We start from the raw sequence: 18654 nt of genomic DNA, 5'->3' as shown, positions 1-18654 counted from the left end.
CGGGGTTCGTCGACGGGTAGTCCGGCATGAAGAAGAAGAGCAGAATCAGGAGGAGGTACTGCGTTCCGAAGGCGAACCAGTAGATGTTGCGCCACGAGGTGAAGTTGGCCACGATTCCCGAGAGCAGACGCGCGATCAACATGCCAAGCATCAGACCCGACGTGACGATGGAGAGAGAGCTCGCTTTGCGGTTCGCTGGGGCCATGTCGGCGACAAGAGGGAGCATGAGCTGCGGCGTGACGGTAGTGACTCCCACGAGGAACGACAGCGCGGAGAAGACAGCGAAGGAGTTGGTCACGCAGAGGCCGAGCCACTGGATACTGTCAGGTTTGTCTCGATATTTGCGACGGAAGACTCACCAGCATCGCCGTGACCCAGATGAGGATTAAGATAAATGGCCGCCGCCTTACCATGTCGCCGAGCGGGCAGATAAAGAGCAAGCCCGCGGCATACCCAGCCTGCATCAGCGTCGCAACTGACGACGCCCTTTCAAAGCTGATGTCGAATGTTTCGGCAATCTTGTTCAACACGGGTTGGTTGTAGTACAAAACCGCAACGGTAAAGGTCGCCGCCTACACCCATCAGTATTTTGTCATCCTCGGCGCACTTCAGGACACTCACCACAGCGTACAAAAAGTTATGCGCCAGCGAAAATTGCGGAGGGTTGTTCGGGTCATATCGAAGCTTCTTCGGTGTCCAAGTCAACACCCTCACCGCGAGGTCCCAGACTCCTTTCCGTCCCTTCTCATCTCCAACCCTCTGAGAACCACAGTCCGAACTCGACGACGGCGACGTCGTCCCAATATCGCCGTCCGGTATCCTCTCCGTCTTCTCGTCAGCGAAGCCATCCCGGGGAGAGTTCAGGGCTGAATCCTGCGGGCTGAAAGCTTCCTTGGCGGGTGCTGCCGCAGTGGCGGACGCCACAACCATGTCCCTGTCCGTGTCACCACCTCCGCCATCAGCAGAGTTTCGCTTCTCCAACATCTTGCGTCTTGCGCCGTAGAACAGCGGCAGAACGAATCCTTTGAGAGCCGCTTCAAATACTCTTTTGTGATGAAAACCTTCGCAAAAGGGAACACATTCAAAGGCCGTTATCTTTGAGAGAAATTCCCGCTTGTTAGCGCTCGCGCGGAAGTCCGTTGGGGAGGCTAATTGATTAGAGCAGGTGACGAAGTCATTGCACTGCGCGATCTCGAGAGTCTGGGCGGGCAACGGGCAAGTCCAAGATTGCAAACTAGAAGAAACTCTCAGTTTGGTCGCGAACACATGTCTCGGGTGAAGTCTTTGGCACGAGGGAAGAGAAATTTTGCACGATATTTTTCGGCAATTGCCAGGCTATTCTATGACGCGCTTGGTGAGGGGACCATCCGCGATGGATCTACAGGCGAACAACCGCTGGGGTAAGTGAGATGGGGGAGCCAGGGCTCGCCGCGAGCGGAGATAAGCGCCGTTTCGATGGCGCGAGACCGGGGTCTGGTCCTATCATCGCAGTGGGACATCATCGGCCGGCACCGACTCGGCGTGGGGGATCGGGAGTGGGAATCCGGGGTCGGACGGTGCTTGGTTTGACCACCAACGTCGATGTTTGTCACCGTCTACCCGTGATGCCGGGTCCTGGTGTCCTTTCTCGGGCCATCTTCCTGTGTTGTCGTGCGGCGATTGATCCTGATCAGAAACCGACATACTCCCTGCCTTTCTTTTTCTTGGAGCTACTCCCTGGCCCAGTGCTTGCTGCCTTGGGGGGCCCAGCCATGACCAAGCCCTGCTGTCTCTCTTGTCCTCTGGCTTCAAGAGAGTCAATGAAGCCCACCGGCTGCGTAGCGCCCTCTCCAAGTATCGCCCTACCCTTTGCCAAATACACCCTCTTGAATTCCCTCCAGATCTTTCCCTCGGTGCTGTCATTGTCGCCGTCCTTTGTGGGCCGTGGATAATACGGATCATTTTCCCAATATGCGTTCGCCGCCATCTGAACCCCTTGCGCATCCGCCTTGATCCTAGAACACTGGTTAAAATCCAACAACCAGACGCAGACGCTCCTCTGCTGCAAGCCCGCTACCCCGTCCACCGTCCCCGCCTTCCTCCACGTCGTGATCCTCTGCGTGTGAACATTGCTGTCAAGCACTCTAAAACCCTCGGCAGAGATCCTCCTTTCCGGCGGGCCACCGAGCACGAACTCGATGTCGCGCCCGTCGCTCCCCGCCTGCCAGTGCACCGCCGCCAAAGCCTCCGCTATAGGCGCGACGAACTGCATCGCGTTCAGGCCGAGCAGCTCCATCTTGTCGAGTGTAAGCTCGAAATTTCGCAGGGAGAACTTGCCTTGTGCGTGGGGGCTGCTCGGCCGCCTGCGTCCGAGGTACAACCTCACCAGACAAGCGTCATTCTTCTTGTTCTCGAGCACCTCCGCCGTCTGTTCTTTCGGGCAGAATACGTCGACAAGGGATCTGCGGATGGCCCGCGGCAGGGGCGGGATGCGCTCAGCGCAGAGGACGTCGTTCGGCTCACCGCCGGGTATCTTCCTGGCCTGCGCCGCGCGCCAGGTGGTTACGTCTTGTGCGTGGAGGTAGTACGCTGGCTTGGGCACGAGTGTGGCGGTGGGTATCGCGGAGATGGCCTCGTAGACGGATAGGTGCGCGCCGAAATCGTTCCAGAGCTCGTTTTGCTTGTTGGGCTTCGCGACTTTGGCGATGGAGGAGGGGGAGAGGGCGTAGATTGTGGCGCAGCAACCTTCGCCTATTTCTGCGGCGTCGGCGGTGTTGGAGGTGTCGTCGGTTTGGTGTTCGTGTGTGAGGGGCGCGGAGGAGGGCGAGAGGTGGGTGGTGAGGGAGAGGTATTGCGTGAGAAGCTCCCTGGAGGGAGAGGAGGGGTTGATGGTGGTTGTGTTCATGGTGGGCGGCAAGTGTGACAGGCGGGAAATGAGAATTATGCGAGACGGTTGGGTTTGGAAGCGATTTTGGAAGATCTTCGCTGGTGGTATTTTCAAGTGCGAGGCAGTAGTCATATAGTTCAAGTGGCAATGCTTTCGGAAACGGACGAGACCAAGATGGTGAAGGAAAAAGCGGCGACCTTGATAGCCTCTCAAGTTTCAGACATTGACAACCTGAAAAGATGTCCACATACCTATCTTTTCTTATGCGTTTGTCCCAGAGTCCAAAAGGTCCCGACATGAGCATGCAAGGTTTGTATCCAGTCACCTCGCAATAAATTCAACGCATCATCATGAACTTTTCCCCGGGTCATTTCGAAATGCAGCACAGCATGTAAGAATACGTGATTTGCAATTGTCTATGATGTTATCTGATGCCAAGTGCTATGTTGCTGTCTCGTTGCGCTTCCCTGAAAAATTATTTCCCAATCGCGATGGGATGATATGCAACCTTGCTGCAAATGAGCATCCTCTCAAACGGATGCTGTAGAAAGAAATGAAAAGTCCAAGCCAGTATTTCTCAGTTGCAAGCAACACGAGCCTTGACCAATCGAAGTTGCTGGTCGTAGTGTTCTCCATCCGCTGTGCCGTACTTGACGATACCAGGAGAAATGGGGAACTTCAGAGAGTTCCGGTTGTCTAAAGGTTCGTTGACCCAGGACTCAGCTTCCATCCAGTCAGAGTCGTAACGGGTGAGGCGGCCACGACTTGGAGCGTGGGGCCGGTCTAGCATGAAATGTGCCTTGGACGCCATGAAGATGCCATGAAGAGTCAGTGCATCTTCGATGACCTTGCAAAGGTTCTTGAAGAGTCTGTCCATAGCGTTATTTTGGTGAGCTCCGTATCGAGGCACAAAAAGGTAGAAGATTGCAGCATGGTCGTCGGCAACTTGCTTAAGCTTCTGTTTGTCGACTCCGATCATATCGTCAATCATTCTGCCTCCTTCAGCTTTCCACTTGAAGAACGATCTAGCGTCTGCGCCCTTCTTCAAGGCATTGCCTTGATTGGAAACTGTTAGTCCAAAGTTCATGGTATGGGCAATCTTCAAGCAGTGGTCAACTTACCTGCCATTCCCTCCACCATGATAGAGAAGCATTCGCCCTCTAGACCGCCCCAGCACACGCCTGAGAGCGTCTGCGAGAATGGCTTGAAGACTTCTCGCAAGAGCATGTCCCAGATGAGTAGCTCGACAACACTGGATCTTGTGTCTTCGTCTTGGAGAAAGCCATAAATGCGTTTACTCAATATGCTGAGCAAGCAACCTGGGGCTTTGATGTTGGCTTCAATCTCTTCCCATGAAGGACACTCCGTAAGGATCGTAGAGGCTATGTTTTGGATGCTGTACTTCATCTTCTTCCAAAGACTCAGAATCGCGTCGTCTGAGACCTTGCTTGTGCTTGCGAGCGACTTGGCCTTTGCGATGAGCGCCTTCTTTTCCATCAGCTGGGACTTGAGCTTCTTGTTGTTATTCTGGAGATTCAAGATGTCTGCCCGGAGCTTCTGAATTGCCCCTTGGTATCCTGCCTCCTGTTGCGAAATTTGTTCCTCCAGATCCTGAGTTCTCTGAGCTTCCTGCAGGTGCTTTTCGTCGGCTTCGTCAAGCAATCCACGATAATAGCTGATAGATGTCTCAAGATATGACTCGTACTCCTGATCACCTCTCATTTTCTCCTCTTTCGATGTCAACTCATTGTTGAGTCTGTCGAGCTCCGCTCGAAGGCGTGCGTTTCTTGCGTCTTGTCCCGCTGGACGGTATTTCTTGACCTCCTCGAGCTTTCTTCCGAGCTGCTTGATCTTTCTTCGCTGTTTGTTGATCGTCTTGTTCTTTCCGCGGATGATCTTTGAGGCATCCTTCTTGCCGGAGCAATGGTTTGCCTGGGATTGCTGATGCGTGGGAGGAGTGTCAGAAGCGGTGAGGCTCTTCCCTTGAGGCTTTCCCTCTGGGGGAATGGATGGAATTCGGTCTAGTGAAGACGTAGGGTCTTGCTCTTCCTGGAATTAGATGGTGAGCAGATGTTTCACCTTCCGTTTCAAAATGACAATCATGTTGAGGCTCACCTTCTTCACCTTTGAGTCCATGGTGTCTTTGTATTACTCCACTGTTGAGTGTGAGTTAGCTGTTTGTGAAAGATGGAGGGTTGGAAGAAAAGAAGAGAAGATATTGTAAAGGCGAGGGGAAGGAGGATATTTATCCGGAAGATTTCGGGGCACTCTGTACTAGCTAGCCAAATCTAGAAGTTGCGTTCTAGGTTAGCCTCCATTCCTGCCTGATAACCATAAGTGATGGGGTAGCTCTTTCTCGTATTGAGGCTATTTACATTCGCTTAAAACACTCAAAAGGCAGGAACACCTTCTCTATTCACTTATTAATTCCATTTTAGATGCCTAGGCGCTCTTTCCTGACTACCTAGACAAACCCACCAAATTTTCTCCACCCTCTTACTACTTAAATCTGATCTTTATGCTTTTTTTCTTCTTTCCCTCCACCACCCTCTCTCTTCTTCACAACATCACCAAGTGCTTTCACAATCACCTACTCTGCCTGGATACTTCCATCTAGAACAGCCTATAAGGTATGTAAGTTCATGAAGCTTCACCTTAAGCATATATTTTCTCTACACGTGCAAAATCTCGCCTTTGTCGAATGCTCTCCGACACCAGTGCTCATCTGTCAACATATGGCGCTGTTAGCTGACTGACTCTCTTCCCGCTTAGCGCACTTGCCAAAATGGCCAACGACTCAAGCGACGACGACGATGAGCATGTCATCATCGTTGGCATAGACTTTGGGACTACGTGGGTTTCATGGCAAGATCTCTTCCCGGAACTCACTACTGATGCTTGACGCAGTTTCTCAGGTGCAAGCTTCGCACACTCAAGAGAGCCCGAGGAAATTCAGGTGATCAGTCGATGGGAATCCAAGCTGAACCTCAACTCCGACAAAGAGAAAGCACCCTCTGCCATTCTATTTCCTGGAAAGCGCGGAACCGTTTCTTGGGGTTATGGCATCCCCCCGAACGCCAAGCAAGAGCCTATGAGATGGTTCAAGCTTTTGCTGGTAGACGAGAAGGACCTTCCCAACAAGGTGAAGGACTCCCCGCAGATTGCTGCTGCTCGGAAGATGGTGGAAGAAGAAAATAAGGACCCTGTTGAGGTCATCAGCGCGTACCTCACCCGTTTCTGGGACCATGCAGTCGAATGCATCATTACCTCACATGGTCAAGACTTTGTTGATATGTGCCGCTTACAGGTCGTCATCACTCTTCCGGCTATTTGGCCGGATTATGCCAAGGCCCGGATGCGCAGGGCTGTTGAGGGCGCGGGCATCTTGAAAGAACGCCCTGCTGGCGAAACAACTTTGTCCTTTATCTCTGAGCCTGAAGCTGCTGCTCTGGCAACCGTTCGGGACTTAAAAAAAAGACCCAACATTTCCGTGAGAAGCCCTTGAAACGTGGTGCACTGTCTTTCTAACCTCGACTATTAGGTTGGTGACCACATCATTGTGTGCGATGCTGGAGGTGGTACAGTTGACCTCATCAGCTATGAGATTCTCAGCATGGAACCTTTCGTGGTTCGTGAAGCAGTCGAAGGGGATGGCGAACTTTGCGGAGGTGTCTTCCTTGATGAAGCTTTCATTGAGCTCATCAAGACGAAGGTTACACCTGAGGCGTGGGCCAATGTGCCCAAGAACGAAGCCAAGAAGCTTCTCAACGACGATTGGGAGAATGGCATTAAGACCGGCTTCTACGGTCAGAGTGATAAGTTCTCTTTTGGTCTGCCTTCTGAGTGCCGCGTTCCGGGCACCTCAAAGCGTGGAGTGAAGCGCAAGCAGAACCTGGTTCTCAGCCGCGATGACCTCCTTACAGTCTTCGATCCTATCATTGACCAGACAGCGGAGCTGGTCCAGAAGCAGATTGGGGCTGTCCTGAAAAAGACAGACAAGAAGCCCAAGGTATGAGAAACTGTTGATATTGTTTTCCGTTGGGTACTAATATCAAACTGCAGAAAATCATCTTGGTTGGAGGTTTCGGTAGATGCATCTACCTTCGGACGCGTCTTCAGGATATCATTGGTAAAGGAATCGAGATTCTCCAAGGATCAGGCAACAAACCGTAAGGAAATTGACCTATGATGTGTCTCGTCACTAACGCATTGGTAGTTGGAGTGCCATCAGCCGCGGTGCAGTCATCAGTGGTTTGACTGCTCGCAACCTTGCACCTGGTCTCTCAGTCGGTATCGCTTCAAGAATTTCCCGCAGAAGCTACGGTATCAGGTACTCAACCCCCTTCAAATTCGGTGTACATGATCCCAAGGACAAGTACTGGTGCACGAATGAACATAAGTGGAAGGCGAGAGACCAGATGGAGTGGTTCCTTGAACAGGTAAGGCCTTGGAAATGATTCTCAGAAATAATGTATACTAATTCTCATCTACAGGGTACCGATGTTTCAATTGTGGATCCAGTCAATCATAGCTTTTACCGCCTGCTGGAGACGACCCCGAAGAAAGTCTCCGAGACCATTTACGCCACTTCTGCTTGGCCTGTGCCCGCGACATTCAACAAGGAGGTCGATGAGCTTTGCACCATCACGTGGACTAAGAAGATCGACTTGAAGTCTTTGAAGCGCTACACGAGCCCCACAGGCAAGGTATTTCGCAGGCTGGAGTTCAATGTCGAGATGACTTGCTCTGGAAGCAGTGTCGACTTCGCGGTCCTTCAAGATGGAAATCAAGTCGGTGCTCAGAATGTCTCGGTGATCTTCAAGACGGAGGAGGATGACTGAAAGGGAGACTGGTTCTCTTCAACTTACGAAATTTGCTTACGAGACGTCGCATAAGACGTTGATATTTGCTTGCATTTTGAGGAACGGGGAGGATTTTCTACGCGAAGGATGTAGCGCCACATAAATGGCCATATCGCGAGATGGATCATTGCAGCACGCAGGATTTTGGGCAGAAGATAGTCCATAGCACTGAAAAGTTTTGATTTTTGCTCTAGCTACGTGGCTGAAAGTCATGGTGAAGTGATGGCCTTGGCATTCTTCAAATACTACTTCGCTGTTTGAAAAGCGTAAGGCGCATTGAACCATCGAATGATGTTCTTACTGACCATAACGGCCCAGCAAATAAGCATTCGCTTCTAGACGACAGGCTGATTTGCAGTAGCCTATGTCAGCACCATCCTAGGTGAATCATGTCACACAAGCCCGACAGCCGTTAGCTGTGAAGAGCCAATGACCGCTGTTCCGGGTCAGCACCACGCGCATGTCATGTGTTCGCGGTTGAAAGAAACAACTGCAGGTTACAGCGTCACGCATTCAGAGGGCCGGTATGCGTGTCTGCGATTGGTCTGACATTACGTGCGTCCCGTTTGGGTCTAGACCAGCGCAGCGGCTGATTCGGAGAGATTGACGTGCTGCAATATTGACGGCTGGTGAGCATATTATTTGATGCGCTTGCTGACGGACGGTCGCTGGCGCTTCGGAGATGGTCTTGGCGAAACGCAAAAGGGCACGATGGACGACAGCAATAGAGAGGATTGGACAAGAATACGCCGTCAAATTCCAGCAGCTCATGGCAAACTCCGAGGCTGCCGGTGATAGAGGTTCGATACAAAGCTATGGCGTCGGTGTGCTGTCCACGTTTGCTCGAGCTTATCTCAGCCTCAACGGCCACGATTGGACCACGATATCGCGTCCCGGGAGGGAGTCTCCGTAGGGCTGTTTGTCATGCGTCTGGTTGGTGCGTGCGGATTGGGAGTCACCATTTGTGGCGTTTCTGGGATGCAAGACGTCAGCGTTAGGTTTTGAAGGTGGTCCTTTTCGCAAATTCGGGTCAAGGGTTTCTGAGAAAAGGCGGCCAACCGGGTGGGTGGTTGGGCCGAATGCGACGGGTTAGGGATATGATTTGGATTTGGCTGAAGTGGTGGGATGGGTTCATGCAGCTCTCGTATCTTTGCGTTGTGAGGCACTCGGTAGGCAGCGGCCTTTGGCAGGCAGTCTTTGAGGGCGGATATGTGAATGGGATGGGCTTTCTTTGATCTTATCTCCACGCAGCTTTCATGGCCTGAAGAGTGTTGTTCGGGGCTTGCTTGCCTGAAAGAGGCAACCATATGAGGGTTAGAGACGTCTCCTTCGTCGATAGGTCGGGGATGACGAGGCTGTTCGAGCCCAGCTGGCGAATTGGGCACGCGTTAGAAGCTGACTTGGTGCAATGACTGAGGACGACCGGGTGGACGAGCCAAGAACAATCTGCAGCTTACGACACTGATGATCCCATTCCGAGGCCGTGAGATTGGGCTGACAGCTTGCCTGATGGCCTCATGGTGGGCGAGGGAGGTGATATATGGGCGCGCCGTGTCCCAGGCTGCCGGTTCACTTCGATCCAGCTGAACGACAAGCCAGCCTCCCGAGACCCTCGCTCTGTCTCATCTCCATCCTATACCGACATCATGGCCGTCGAAACCGAGAAGCAGCCAGTCACTCCACCCACGGGCGGCCCCCTGGAGAAAGCTGAGGCCGACAATGCCTCCACCAAGGGACCCGTCTCAGGGGATAACACCGACACAGAGCGCGGCGCCACAAAGGAGACAACCTCGGAGCCCGTCCGCACCGTGACCGGCATCCGCTGGATCATCGTCGTCTTCGCCATCCTGTCCTCGACCTTCCTCTTCGCGCTTGACAACACCGTCGTAGCGGACGTACAGCCGCAGATCGTGCTGCAGTTCGATGCCATCACGGACATTGCGTGGCTGGCTGTCGCCTTCATCATGGCTGCCACGTCGACGAACTTGCTCTTCGGGCAGCTGTACTCGCATCTCAAGCCCAAGTGGCTGTACATCGGGAGTGTCGTCGTGTTCGAGGTGGGCAGCGCGGTGTGTGGTGCTGCGCCGACGATGAATGCTCTCATCGTTGGGCGTGCGCTGTGCGGTCTTGGTGGCGTGGGCATGTATCTCGGGGTGATGACGCTGATTGCGGCCACTACGACGATCCAGGAGCGGCCTGCGTATCTTGCTTCCATCGGGTTGACATGGGGTTTGGGAACTGTCTTGGGCCCTGTTGTTGGTGGTGCATTTGCCGACTCGGGGGCGACATGGCGGTAAGTTTCCTGCATGACGATAAGCTTCATCTACTGACATCAGGGCAGATGGGCTTTCTACATCAACCTTCCCATTGGAGGTCTCGCTGCACCGGTGTACCTCTGGATGCTTCCCTCTCCCGATCCCCAGCCCGGCGCTTCCCTGTGGCAGCGTCTCAAGGAGATTGACTGGGTTGGTGCTCCTCTCATGCTCGGTGCCATCATTTGCTTCACCATGGGCATCAGCTTCGGCGGCGTCATGTACGACTGGGACTCCGGCCAGGAGATCGCCCTGTTCGTCGTCGCTGGCGTGCTCTTCATCGTCTTTGGCCTCCAACAAGCATACTGCATCGGTACCACCAAGGAACGTCGCCTCTTTCCCGTTGAGCTGATCGTGTCAAGGAAGTACTACCGCACCATCATCCTCATGTTCTGCATCACCGCGTCCGGCGGCTGTGCCATCTTCGTGCCGGTGTACTTCATCCCCGTCTTCTTCCAGTTCACGCGCGGCGACAGCGCCATTGACGCTGCTGTGCGTCTGCTTCCATTCATCATCCTCGCGGTCTTCGTCACGCTTCTCCAGGGCGGCGTGCTGTCGCATCCATCTGGTGGGCTGTACTTCCCCTGGTTCACGGTCGGCGGAGCGATTGTCGTCGCTGCGTCGTCGCTGATGTACGTTGTCGAGCCGAGTACAAGCACGGCTTGGGTATATGGAGCCTCGGCCATGCTCGGAGCCGGTGTCGGAACGTTCACCCAGGCGGGCTTCTCCATCGCGCAAGCCAGCGTGCCAGAGGAGATGGCCGCCGTAGCGTCGTCAATGATGGCACTGGCCCAGACGAGTGGTATCAACATTGCCTTGGCGGTCGGCAATGCTGTGTTCTTGAACAGGGCCGAGAAGCGGCTGACGGAGATTCTGCCGGATACCGTCCCGGAGGAGCAAATCCAGCTTGCCATTGCTGGTGTTGGAGGAGACTTTGTTCAAACTTTGCCTCCGGACATGCAGGCTGAGATCCTGGATGCTATCGTCGAGGCGTTGAACCTGCCGTACATCTTGGTGATCGTCGCTGGCGCAGTGGTTCTTGTGAGCAGCTTGCTCTGCAAGAGGGAACGCTTGTTCATGAAGCCGGCGGGTGGTGGTGCTTGAAGTAGATGAAGACGTCCATGGCCGCGTTTGGGAGAGTTCGGGTTTCATGTTGATCACGATGAGAAAGAACGGGGGAATGCTTTGAAAGATTTGATATAGAATTGATGGCATATGATACCTACGATACTGGATTAGCTTGTTTGTCATGACTCCCTGCGTCGACATGAAGATCGTGCTCCCTTTGACAGGAGTCAAGGAGGTGGGCTGGCGTTTGGCCTTAGCCCCTTGGACCCAGATAAACTTCCACACGTGCCGACTTCCATTGTCAGAGGCTAACGAGGGACTCGGGATGTTCGCGTTCCTGTGTGGCAGGCTCGAAGGACGCACTATTGCTAGTTCGCGCTCAAGATACAGATGCTTCGGACCTGATCGCGACAGCTGGACAGAAACGCGCTCGCGAAGGCACGTGCGCGACGGGCCGATGTGGAGGCGACTGGAGGCAGGTGGAGGTGCGCCGAACGACCGAGGAACAGGTCCCTGCCTCCAAACGACCTTACTAATCAGCTCAGACCCACTGTTTTAAAACACCAGCCAGGGGTCCTTTGGAGGTGCGTTGCAGGAGAGTTTCGCTCTAACCTCTTTGGGCCATCCCTTCCTCGGTCGGGGGAACGTCCAAAAGTTGACACCTCTTCGGAATCTCAAAACCCATCGCCACGACTCTCATCCAAATCGTCGGACTTCCGTCGCCGACTCATCAATCAACCGAACCACCAATCCCGCACGCGTGCGCACACATCGGCTCACTTTCCTGTTCATCGAAGGGCGCAGCATGAGTTCATGAGAACCCGAGGAGGATCCCATCGCGTCTGCTGTCCCCATCACAGCCCGCCATGGCCGGCCTCCCTTTGGTGAGAGGAGGCGGCCATCTCTGGCTGTCAGCCTTGCTGCACCTCCTGTTCGCCGCCTCTGTCCGCGCCTACATGAACCTTTCGGACACCGCGCTGCGCAACATCACAATCAATGAGGCCGACTTCGACATCCACAACGGCCCGTTGCTCGCCCCCATCCTCATTCCGCGTGTGCCAGGCACGCCCGGCCAGGTCAAGACCCAGGAGCACTTTGTCAACTTCTGGAGAAAGGAGCTGCCCAAGTGGTCAATTGAGTGGCAGAACTCAACCGGCACGACGCCCGCCACGGGAGACAAGCAGATCCCGTTCCAGAATCTCATCTTCCGCCGCGAGCCGCCGTGGAACAAGCTAGGACAGGCCAACTGGTTCACCCTCGTGGCTCATTATGACAGCAAGATCGAGCCCGAGGGCTTCATTGGCGCGACGGACAGCGCGGCGCCGTGTGCGATGCTGATGCACATTGCGAAGGCGGTTGATCCGTACCTGACTCAGATGTATGATGAGATGGTGGCGCTTGGTGAGAATGGCGGGACGGTGCCCCAGGACATGGGACTGCAGATTCTGTTGTTGGACGGCGAGGAGGCGTTCAAAGCGTGGACGGATACCGACTCGTTGTACGGTGCGAGGTGAGTTCAGGAGGTCTCTGGATGAAAGGTTATGAGCTGACATGAAGTAGGTCATTGGCAGATGAGTGGGAGAAAACATACAACCCAGCCATGTCTCACTACAAGAACCCCCTCGAGCAGATCAGCATTTTCGTTTTACTCGACCTCCTGGGCTCAGCCAACCCGCAGGTCCCGTCGTACTTCCAGACGACTCACTGGGCGTACAAGAGCATGGCCAAGCTCGAGAAGCGCATGCGCGATCTCGGCATCCTGGAGACCAAGCCCACCATCCCTTTCTTGAATGACGCCGAAAAGGACCCGGCGCGATTTGGACGTAGCGGGATTGGTGATGATCACGTCCCCTTCATGGCGAAGGGCGTCAACATTCTCCACATGATCCCATCGCCGTTCCCTAACGTATGGCACAGGCCGGAGGACGACGGTGAGCACCTAGACATGCCGACAGTAAGGGACTGGACGAGGATTGTGACGGCGTTTACCATGGAGTGGCTTGACATGAGCGAAGTAATGCCTGAAGACGCTGCATAAGTATATCATAGGAATTTCATGGATTGTTTTGAGTAATCATTGAGACTGTGACGGATTGAGGTAGAGATGTTCATGGTTACTCGTACATTATGCTTCCCACATGCCTGTTTCACAGCTCATGCTTATGGCTGGAAATACGCAAACCCAAGCGAACGAGACCGTGGTGCCACCCAATATTTATGACGGTCATCCAATCACACGCACGATTCCTCGGTATTGTTCGTTCTCTGTCACCAGTTCAGCTGTTCTTGATTCCTTCCCTGACATGATCCTTCAGTCCTCGCGCGTCCAACCACTGATTCTGGCCCGCTTTTCAAGACGCTCCCGCTGGTTCTTAGTTACCGGCGAGGGCATTAGATCGACGTTGACAATGTTGTATGCCAGGGCACGAGCATCTCCAATCGGATCGCACGGATGAAAACTGTAGGTTGGATTGTACATTTCGCCGAGCGCATTGAGCAGTTCACGAGCATTTCCTAAGTAGACAAGATCTCGCCCCGAGACCAGTGGGCCAGCACCGATTCCCGCTGTGCTGAGACCAATAACCATGGAGCCCATCATGGTGGTGTCGCACTTGTCGGCTTCTTCGGGGTCACCGGTGATGACGGAGCATGCCCCCATTTCCAAAATGTCCTTGGCGTACTGCTGCAGAGGTTCAAGAACACGGGATACGATATCCTTTCTGCCTCGGGCAATGAGATCTAACGTTTTGGTTAGTCGTGTCTTCAGAATGCCTTGGTTGATGCTCACCTATGATGCCAGCTAAATCAGCATGGACATTCGTCTTCATCAGCTCGCCATCGGCATTCAACACCTCGCCTTCTTCATTCACACGACTCTGAAGTACAGCCTTGTTGATAGCCCTGGCGAAGATCTTCTCGGCACCAATCTCCCAAGCAATCCACGCCATTTTCGACATGTCGCTATATCCAGCGATCCTTTCGAATGGAGGCATCCACCTGTTGACCCAAGGACGAAGGATGCCCGTCATATCGTACTTGTTGGTAAAGACCAACAGATCGAAGAGCTCCTCGAAGGTAGGGCGTCTCGGGACACGTGCCCATTGGCAGTGCATAATGGAGAGCACATAAAACATGGGCTCAATGGCGTCGTCGAGGTCGATTGTCCTGTCGCTGCCGCATTGTCCCTCGGCGAAGGGACCGAAAAGCATCTTGTCGAAAACGGAAGAGGATCGGGCCAGTGTCCTGGAGCAGACGAGGAACTGATGATCCTCTTCAATCGAATCGTCCGTGTTGATTTCGTTCTCGGAAGTTGTCTCTTGATCGTGGTCTTTCTCGTCGCCATTGCTGCTGCCGGCGGTGATTCGCAGGCGTAAGTCGCCGTGAGGGTCCATGATAAAGGCATCCGGCGCTTCCATGGATGCCTTCAGCCAGTGCCATGGCCTCCCGTTAGCGGACATCTTGACGTAGTCGCATTGGCCAAGAAGACGAATGTGTTTTGCGAGAGGTAGGTTGGTTGTGAAGAGAACGTGAGAGGCGGATGCAGTAGATCAACTTCAACGGTATTGAGGACGAGGATGGATGTGGCGATAAACGCGACTACAAAGGCCGATGTTGACTCGAGGTTATTGGTAAAGCAAGAGGCAGAAAAAAGTCGGGGAGAGGTTCCAGGTAAAAACCAAGATACATTCGAAGGTGAGAATCGAAGGTGAGAGTTGGAGTGGTGCGGTGGGGGTGGGTCGAAGGCCTGGAGACCATCGTGCAGGCAGTGGCTTGGACAGCCGGGCTGTTCCTTCCTTTCCAAAATCAGAAGAGAAATTTCCCTCCATGCACAAGGAGTCCTCACGTTGAAATTTTCGACTGTAAGGTCTTGAAATCCCTGCGTCGCGACGTGTCTTCTACTCGGTCACAGGAATCACAGAAAGAGCCGGCTTTGAGAGATCAACTTCCCTTCGGGTCAAAGTCCCGGAACCTTCTTTTCCCTTCACCCTTCGAGCTAAGCTCTACAGCGTTTTCAGCAAACATCAACCTTTCGGTTACAGCAAAACACCAATAGTGTTGTGACGCCACAGAAGTCGTGTCGCCAGCGGTCTCAGTAAGTAGCAATATCACTTGTTCGCCTTCCATCCGCCTGGCCATTTTCGCGCACCCAACGATCAATAACTGATACTTCCTCTCAGAAATCACAATGCCCAATACTTCGGTTGATCTTGTGGTAGCCAGGGTGACCAATCCGTCGATACCCGGCCACAGCGGTGAAGGAAGCGAACATATTCCCGTCTTCGTGATCCCTCTCTGGCCCGGCCTCCGGGCCGCGATGTTGCCCCTCAAGGTTGGCAAGGCATACCACTTCGATACTCACGGCGATTTGACTCTCAAAGTTGGCGGAAATCGTTCAGCCTACCACTTTCTTGTCTGTTCGCGCACACTCCGCCGCAGTTCGCCCGTCTTTGAAGCCATGCTGTTCAGAGGCTTCGCTGAATCCAAGCCTGCAGATAGCGCCGCCTGGACCATTCAACTTCCAGACGACGACCCTTCTGTCATTTTACTCGTCTTGAGCATCATTCACGGCCATTTCCAGCTTGTGACCAGGGAGCTCAAGGAGTACCAACTTCACGAAGTCTTAGTTGTCACGGAAAAGTACGACATGACCAAGATATTGAACCCTTGGGCTTCGACCTGGTTCGCTCCCTACAAGGAAAGAAGTCTTATCAACAGTCAGAACGCATTTTCACTCGTTTGGTCATCTTGGGAACTTGGACACAAAGATGCCTTTTCTAGGTTTGCGAGAGGCATAATGCTCCAGCAGCCGATCAATGTCGAGGGAGAGCTTGTGACGGATGAAATCACTTTGAGTCGTTTGAGCGATTCGCCATTCCTGCAGCCTCCTGGACTTCTTGGTATGTCTCCCTAACACAAACTAATCAACTTCTTTTTCATTCAGCTTATCATTTTTCAGAGAGCATCGCACAGGGTAGAAAGGTTCTGATAGGTGATATCACAACCTTACTCTACAATACGATCCAGAGACTGTACACAGCTCCCTTGTGCAATGGAAAGCCAACCGTTCGATGCAATACCTGTGGATGCATCATCGGCCACGGTGATATTGCTCATTCAACATGGTGCATCAAATGCAAATGCAAACGGGGAACGACGAAGGGTTTCCATCTGTCACAAAGACTCTGTGGGGATTTGGTCTTCGGCTCTCTTTCCAAGCGCGTCGCAGGTCTCGGCCTAAAGGATGTGGCCTTTCTGGAGACACCCACACCTGAATGTCTACTAAGTGTTAACAAACTTTCCGCGGAGATACAGGGGATGACCATCGATCTTCCTGAAGAGCACAAGGAGTGCAATCCTCTGCCAGCGCTGAAGGACGAAATGCAGAAGCTGGTGGACTGTGTCTCTGCCCCCATCACGGATGCGCACATCCTATACCTGGACAAGCAGGCGAAGAAGACCGGCATCTAAGGCATGGTATGGGGTGTCAGTACGGTCTATTTGTTGGATTGGGATTGGAGTGACGATGGTAGCAAGGACGATATGGGACGCTGATAGGATTGAGATCGCTGAGTTCCAAGTTCATGGACACCCAGCCAAATAATGTACATCCGAGACCAGACACAGATTGAATTGCATCATTCTGGCCAGCCCGATTGCAAGTGCGTTGGCCCAATGTTAACTGGTTGTTGATACCGATGACCTCGAAGCGGGTTTTGTTTGTCGTTCAGCGGTGATGTTTCAATCGTAGAAATGAAAGAGTTTGTGGCCGACGAGGCAAAAGAACTCCGATATTCATCCACTGTTTTCTAATGCTGTTCTTGGACACTGTATGATAGGCCGTTCACATACCATTCTACCCTTCTACGAGATCAACCATGCTGGCTCAAGCTTGCCTTTACGGCGTCATTCCTGGTGGTCTTGTATGCGAAGCCTTGGTGCACGCCTAGACCCACTTCTCCGGCGGTCGCCCGCTTGCTGGTGACACTGGAAGTTCATGCTTTGTTACTGTTTTCAAACCTGCGTTGGGAAACGCCCGTCGACCAGAAAAGCTTTTCAAGTCTAGGCTTTATCGAAGGGTTCCAGATACGACTGTTTTGTTGGATCAGTGAATCTCAACAGCCCAGGAATTACTGATTCTCCTGGCTTACATACGGTACTCTTCCCGGCCGCCGACTCCATACCGAGCACGATTCGGCAACCCGCCCAACGTCAAACGCGTCACGGACCACCACCGATTGCGGACCAAAGTGCCTCGTGTGAGCTCGCCTTCCCCGCTTCCCCCATATCGAACCTCGAACTCATTCTACAACATTCCAGAGAAGCCGCAAACATGTCGAGAGAAGAAACGATGTCTGATGATGACGGCATGAGTGTAGCCAATGTCAAGGAAGACAAACCCGAGCCTGTACCCTTCTGGGAGTGCCTCAAGCCCGCCACCTCGACGATTGAGTGCGGCAAGGCCTTCAGCTTCGACCCGATTGGCGACCTGACCCTTAGAGTTGGCGAGGATGGAGTCGCCTACGAGTTCGTCGTCTGCTCCCGAACACTCTCTCGGTGGTCACCAGTGTTCCGCACCATGCTCTTCGGTGGCTTCGCAGAGTCAAGGCCTGCTGACGCCGTCTGGAGCGTCAGCCTACCCGAAGACCTTCCCTCAGCTATGTTCCTTGTCCTGAGCATCATACACGGCTGCTTCGAGCATGTGCCGACATCACTGAGTCAATTCGAACTGTACCAGACGCTAGCCGTGACGGAGAAATACGACATGACAAAGATAGTGCGGCCGTGGGCGGCTCAGTGGTTTAAGCCATACAAGAAGATTTCTTCAATCAAGGGCAACGAGATACTTCTCTGGGTTTCCTGGGAACTCGGATATGCAGAGAACTTCCGCTCGCTTGCAAAGGACCTTCTTCTCAGCTCCTCGGTCAACGACGAGGGACAGCTAGTTGGCCACGATGGGGTCGCCCTTAGCACATACAGCTGTTTAGAGCCACCCGGAATCCTCGGTACGTCTCTTCCCAATTCTTTGAATTATTTCTCCCTGACTTTCATTCAGAGACAGTCACAAAGCACAGGCAAGAGCTTGTCAGCCAAATGATCAAAGCCATTTTTAGTATGACTGATGTGGCGCTCAATCAGCCAAAATGCCGGGGTTTGGCTCAGTACCGTGAATGCCCAGAATGCAAAACAAGGTACAACATCACCAAAAATTTCCGCTCAACATGTACTAGCTGCAAGAAGTCAGGTGCCACCGAAGGATGGGTGGCTCTGGATAATCTATCGTTGACTTTGCCAGCATACATGTGCAACACTCTAGTATTCGGCTCTCTTGTCAAGCAAGTTAAGAAAGTGATGGGGCAAGAAGTGGCGTTGATGAAGACGCCAGTACCTCACATTAAGCTAAGCATCAACGCTTTGCTACAGTCGATCAACGCTATGAGAATCAGCCTGCCTGGGGAGCATCTGAGTTGCAATCCACTACCAGCCACGCAGGCCAGAGTCCAAAACTTAGTAAAAAAAGCCAATTCTCCGGTTACAGAAATGCACT

The 18654-nt window shown here is 53.2% G+C and overlaps 8 protein-coding genes across 8 annotated transcripts; 5 read left to right on the top strand and 3 right to left on the bottom strand.

The window, feature by feature from the left end:
- Nucleotides 1–1669: 1669 nt before the first annotated feature.
- CGCS363_v010137 (uncharacterized protein) lies at nucleotides 1670–2884 on the bottom strand (the record flags this gene model as incomplete). Its single annotated transcript, XM_036641986.1, has 1 exon — nucleotides 1670–2884. One exon carries the CDS (start codon nucleotides 2882–2884, stop codon nucleotides 1670–1672), a length of 1215 nt encoding a protein of 404 aa, XP_036493549.1.
- Nucleotides 2885–3443: 559 nt separating this feature from the next.
- Nucleotides 3444–5002, bottom strand: CGCS363_v010136 (uncharacterized protein; the record flags this gene model as incomplete). Its single annotated transcript, XM_036641985.1, has 3 exons — nucleotides 3444–3922; nucleotides 3988–4915; nucleotides 4982–5002. The coding sequence occupies 3 exons, from the start codon at nucleotides 5000–5002 to the stop codon at nucleotides 3444–3446; spliced, it is 1428 nt and encodes a 475-aa protein (XP_036493550.1).
- A 649-nt stretch (nucleotides 5003–5651) lies between these two features.
- On the top strand, nucleotides 5652–7707 carry Hspa12a (Heat shock 70 kDa protein 12A; the record flags this gene model as incomplete). Its single annotated transcript, XM_036641984.1, has 6 exons — nucleotides 5652–5719; nucleotides 5774–6356; nucleotides 6408–6875; nucleotides 6929–7035; nucleotides 7083–7305; nucleotides 7360–7707. 6 exons carry the CDS (start codon nucleotides 5652–5654, stop codon nucleotides 7705–7707), a joined length of 1797 nt encoding a protein of 598 aa, XP_036493551.1.
- A 1667-nt stretch (nucleotides 7708–9374) lies between these two features.
- On the top strand, nucleotides 9375–11144 carry patC-0 (Efflux pump patC; the record flags this gene model as incomplete). The annotated part of the gene is made up of 2 exons (XM_036641983.1): nucleotides 9375–10021; nucleotides 10070–11144. The coding sequence occupies 2 exons, from the start codon at nucleotides 9375–9377 to the stop codon at nucleotides 11142–11144; spliced, it is 1722 nt and encodes a 573-aa protein (XP_036493552.1).
- An 830-nt stretch (nucleotides 11145–11974) lies between these two features.
- QPCT-0 (Glutaminyl-peptide cyclotransferase) lies at nucleotides 11975–13146 on the top strand (the record flags this gene model as incomplete). Its single annotated transcript, XM_036641982.1, has 2 exons — nucleotides 11975–12618; nucleotides 12669–13146. The coding sequence occupies 2 exons, from the start codon at nucleotides 11975–11977 to the stop codon at nucleotides 13144–13146; spliced, it is 1122 nt and encodes a 373-aa protein (XP_036493553.1).
- A 273-nt stretch (nucleotides 13147–13419) lies between these two features.
- CGCS363_v010132 (uncharacterized protein) lies at nucleotides 13420–14566 on the bottom strand (the record flags this gene model as incomplete). Its single annotated transcript, XM_036641981.1, has 2 exons — nucleotides 13420–13847; nucleotides 13897–14566. 2 exons carry the CDS (start codon nucleotides 14564–14566, stop codon nucleotides 13420–13422), a joined length of 1098 nt encoding a protein of 365 aa, XP_036493554.1.
- A 728-nt stretch (nucleotides 14567–15294) lies between these two features.
- Nucleotides 15295–16577, top strand: CGCS363_v010131 (uncharacterized protein; the record flags this gene model as incomplete). The annotated part of the gene is made up of 2 exons (XM_036641980.1): nucleotides 15295–16006; nucleotides 16066–16577. The coding sequence occupies 2 exons, from the start codon at nucleotides 15295–15297 to the stop codon at nucleotides 16575–16577; spliced, it is 1224 nt and encodes a 407-aa protein (XP_036493555.1).
- Nucleotides 16578–17457: 880 nt separating this feature from the next.
- On the top strand, nucleotides 17458–18277 carry CGCS363_v010130 (uncharacterized protein; the record flags this gene model as incomplete). Its single annotated transcript, XM_036641979.1, has 3 exons — nucleotides 17458–18112; nucleotides 18163–18219; nucleotides 18270–18277. The coding sequence occupies 3 exons, from the start codon at nucleotides 17458–17460 to the stop codon at nucleotides 18275–18277; spliced, it is 720 nt and encodes a 239-aa protein (XP_036493744.1).
- Nucleotides 18278–18654: the final 377 nt, after the last annotated feature.

This window comes from Colletotrichum siamense (genome assembly GCF_013390195.1).
Source record: "Colletotrichum siamense strain Cg363 chromosome Unknown KSG_Cg363_contig06, whole genome shotgun sequence".
NCBI lineage: Eukaryota > Fungi > Ascomycota > Sordariomycetes > Glomerellales > Glomerellaceae > Colletotrichum > Colletotrichum siamense.
Note: the sequence above shows the minus strand (reverse complement) of the source record. Positions and strands in the feature narration are given on the sequence as shown.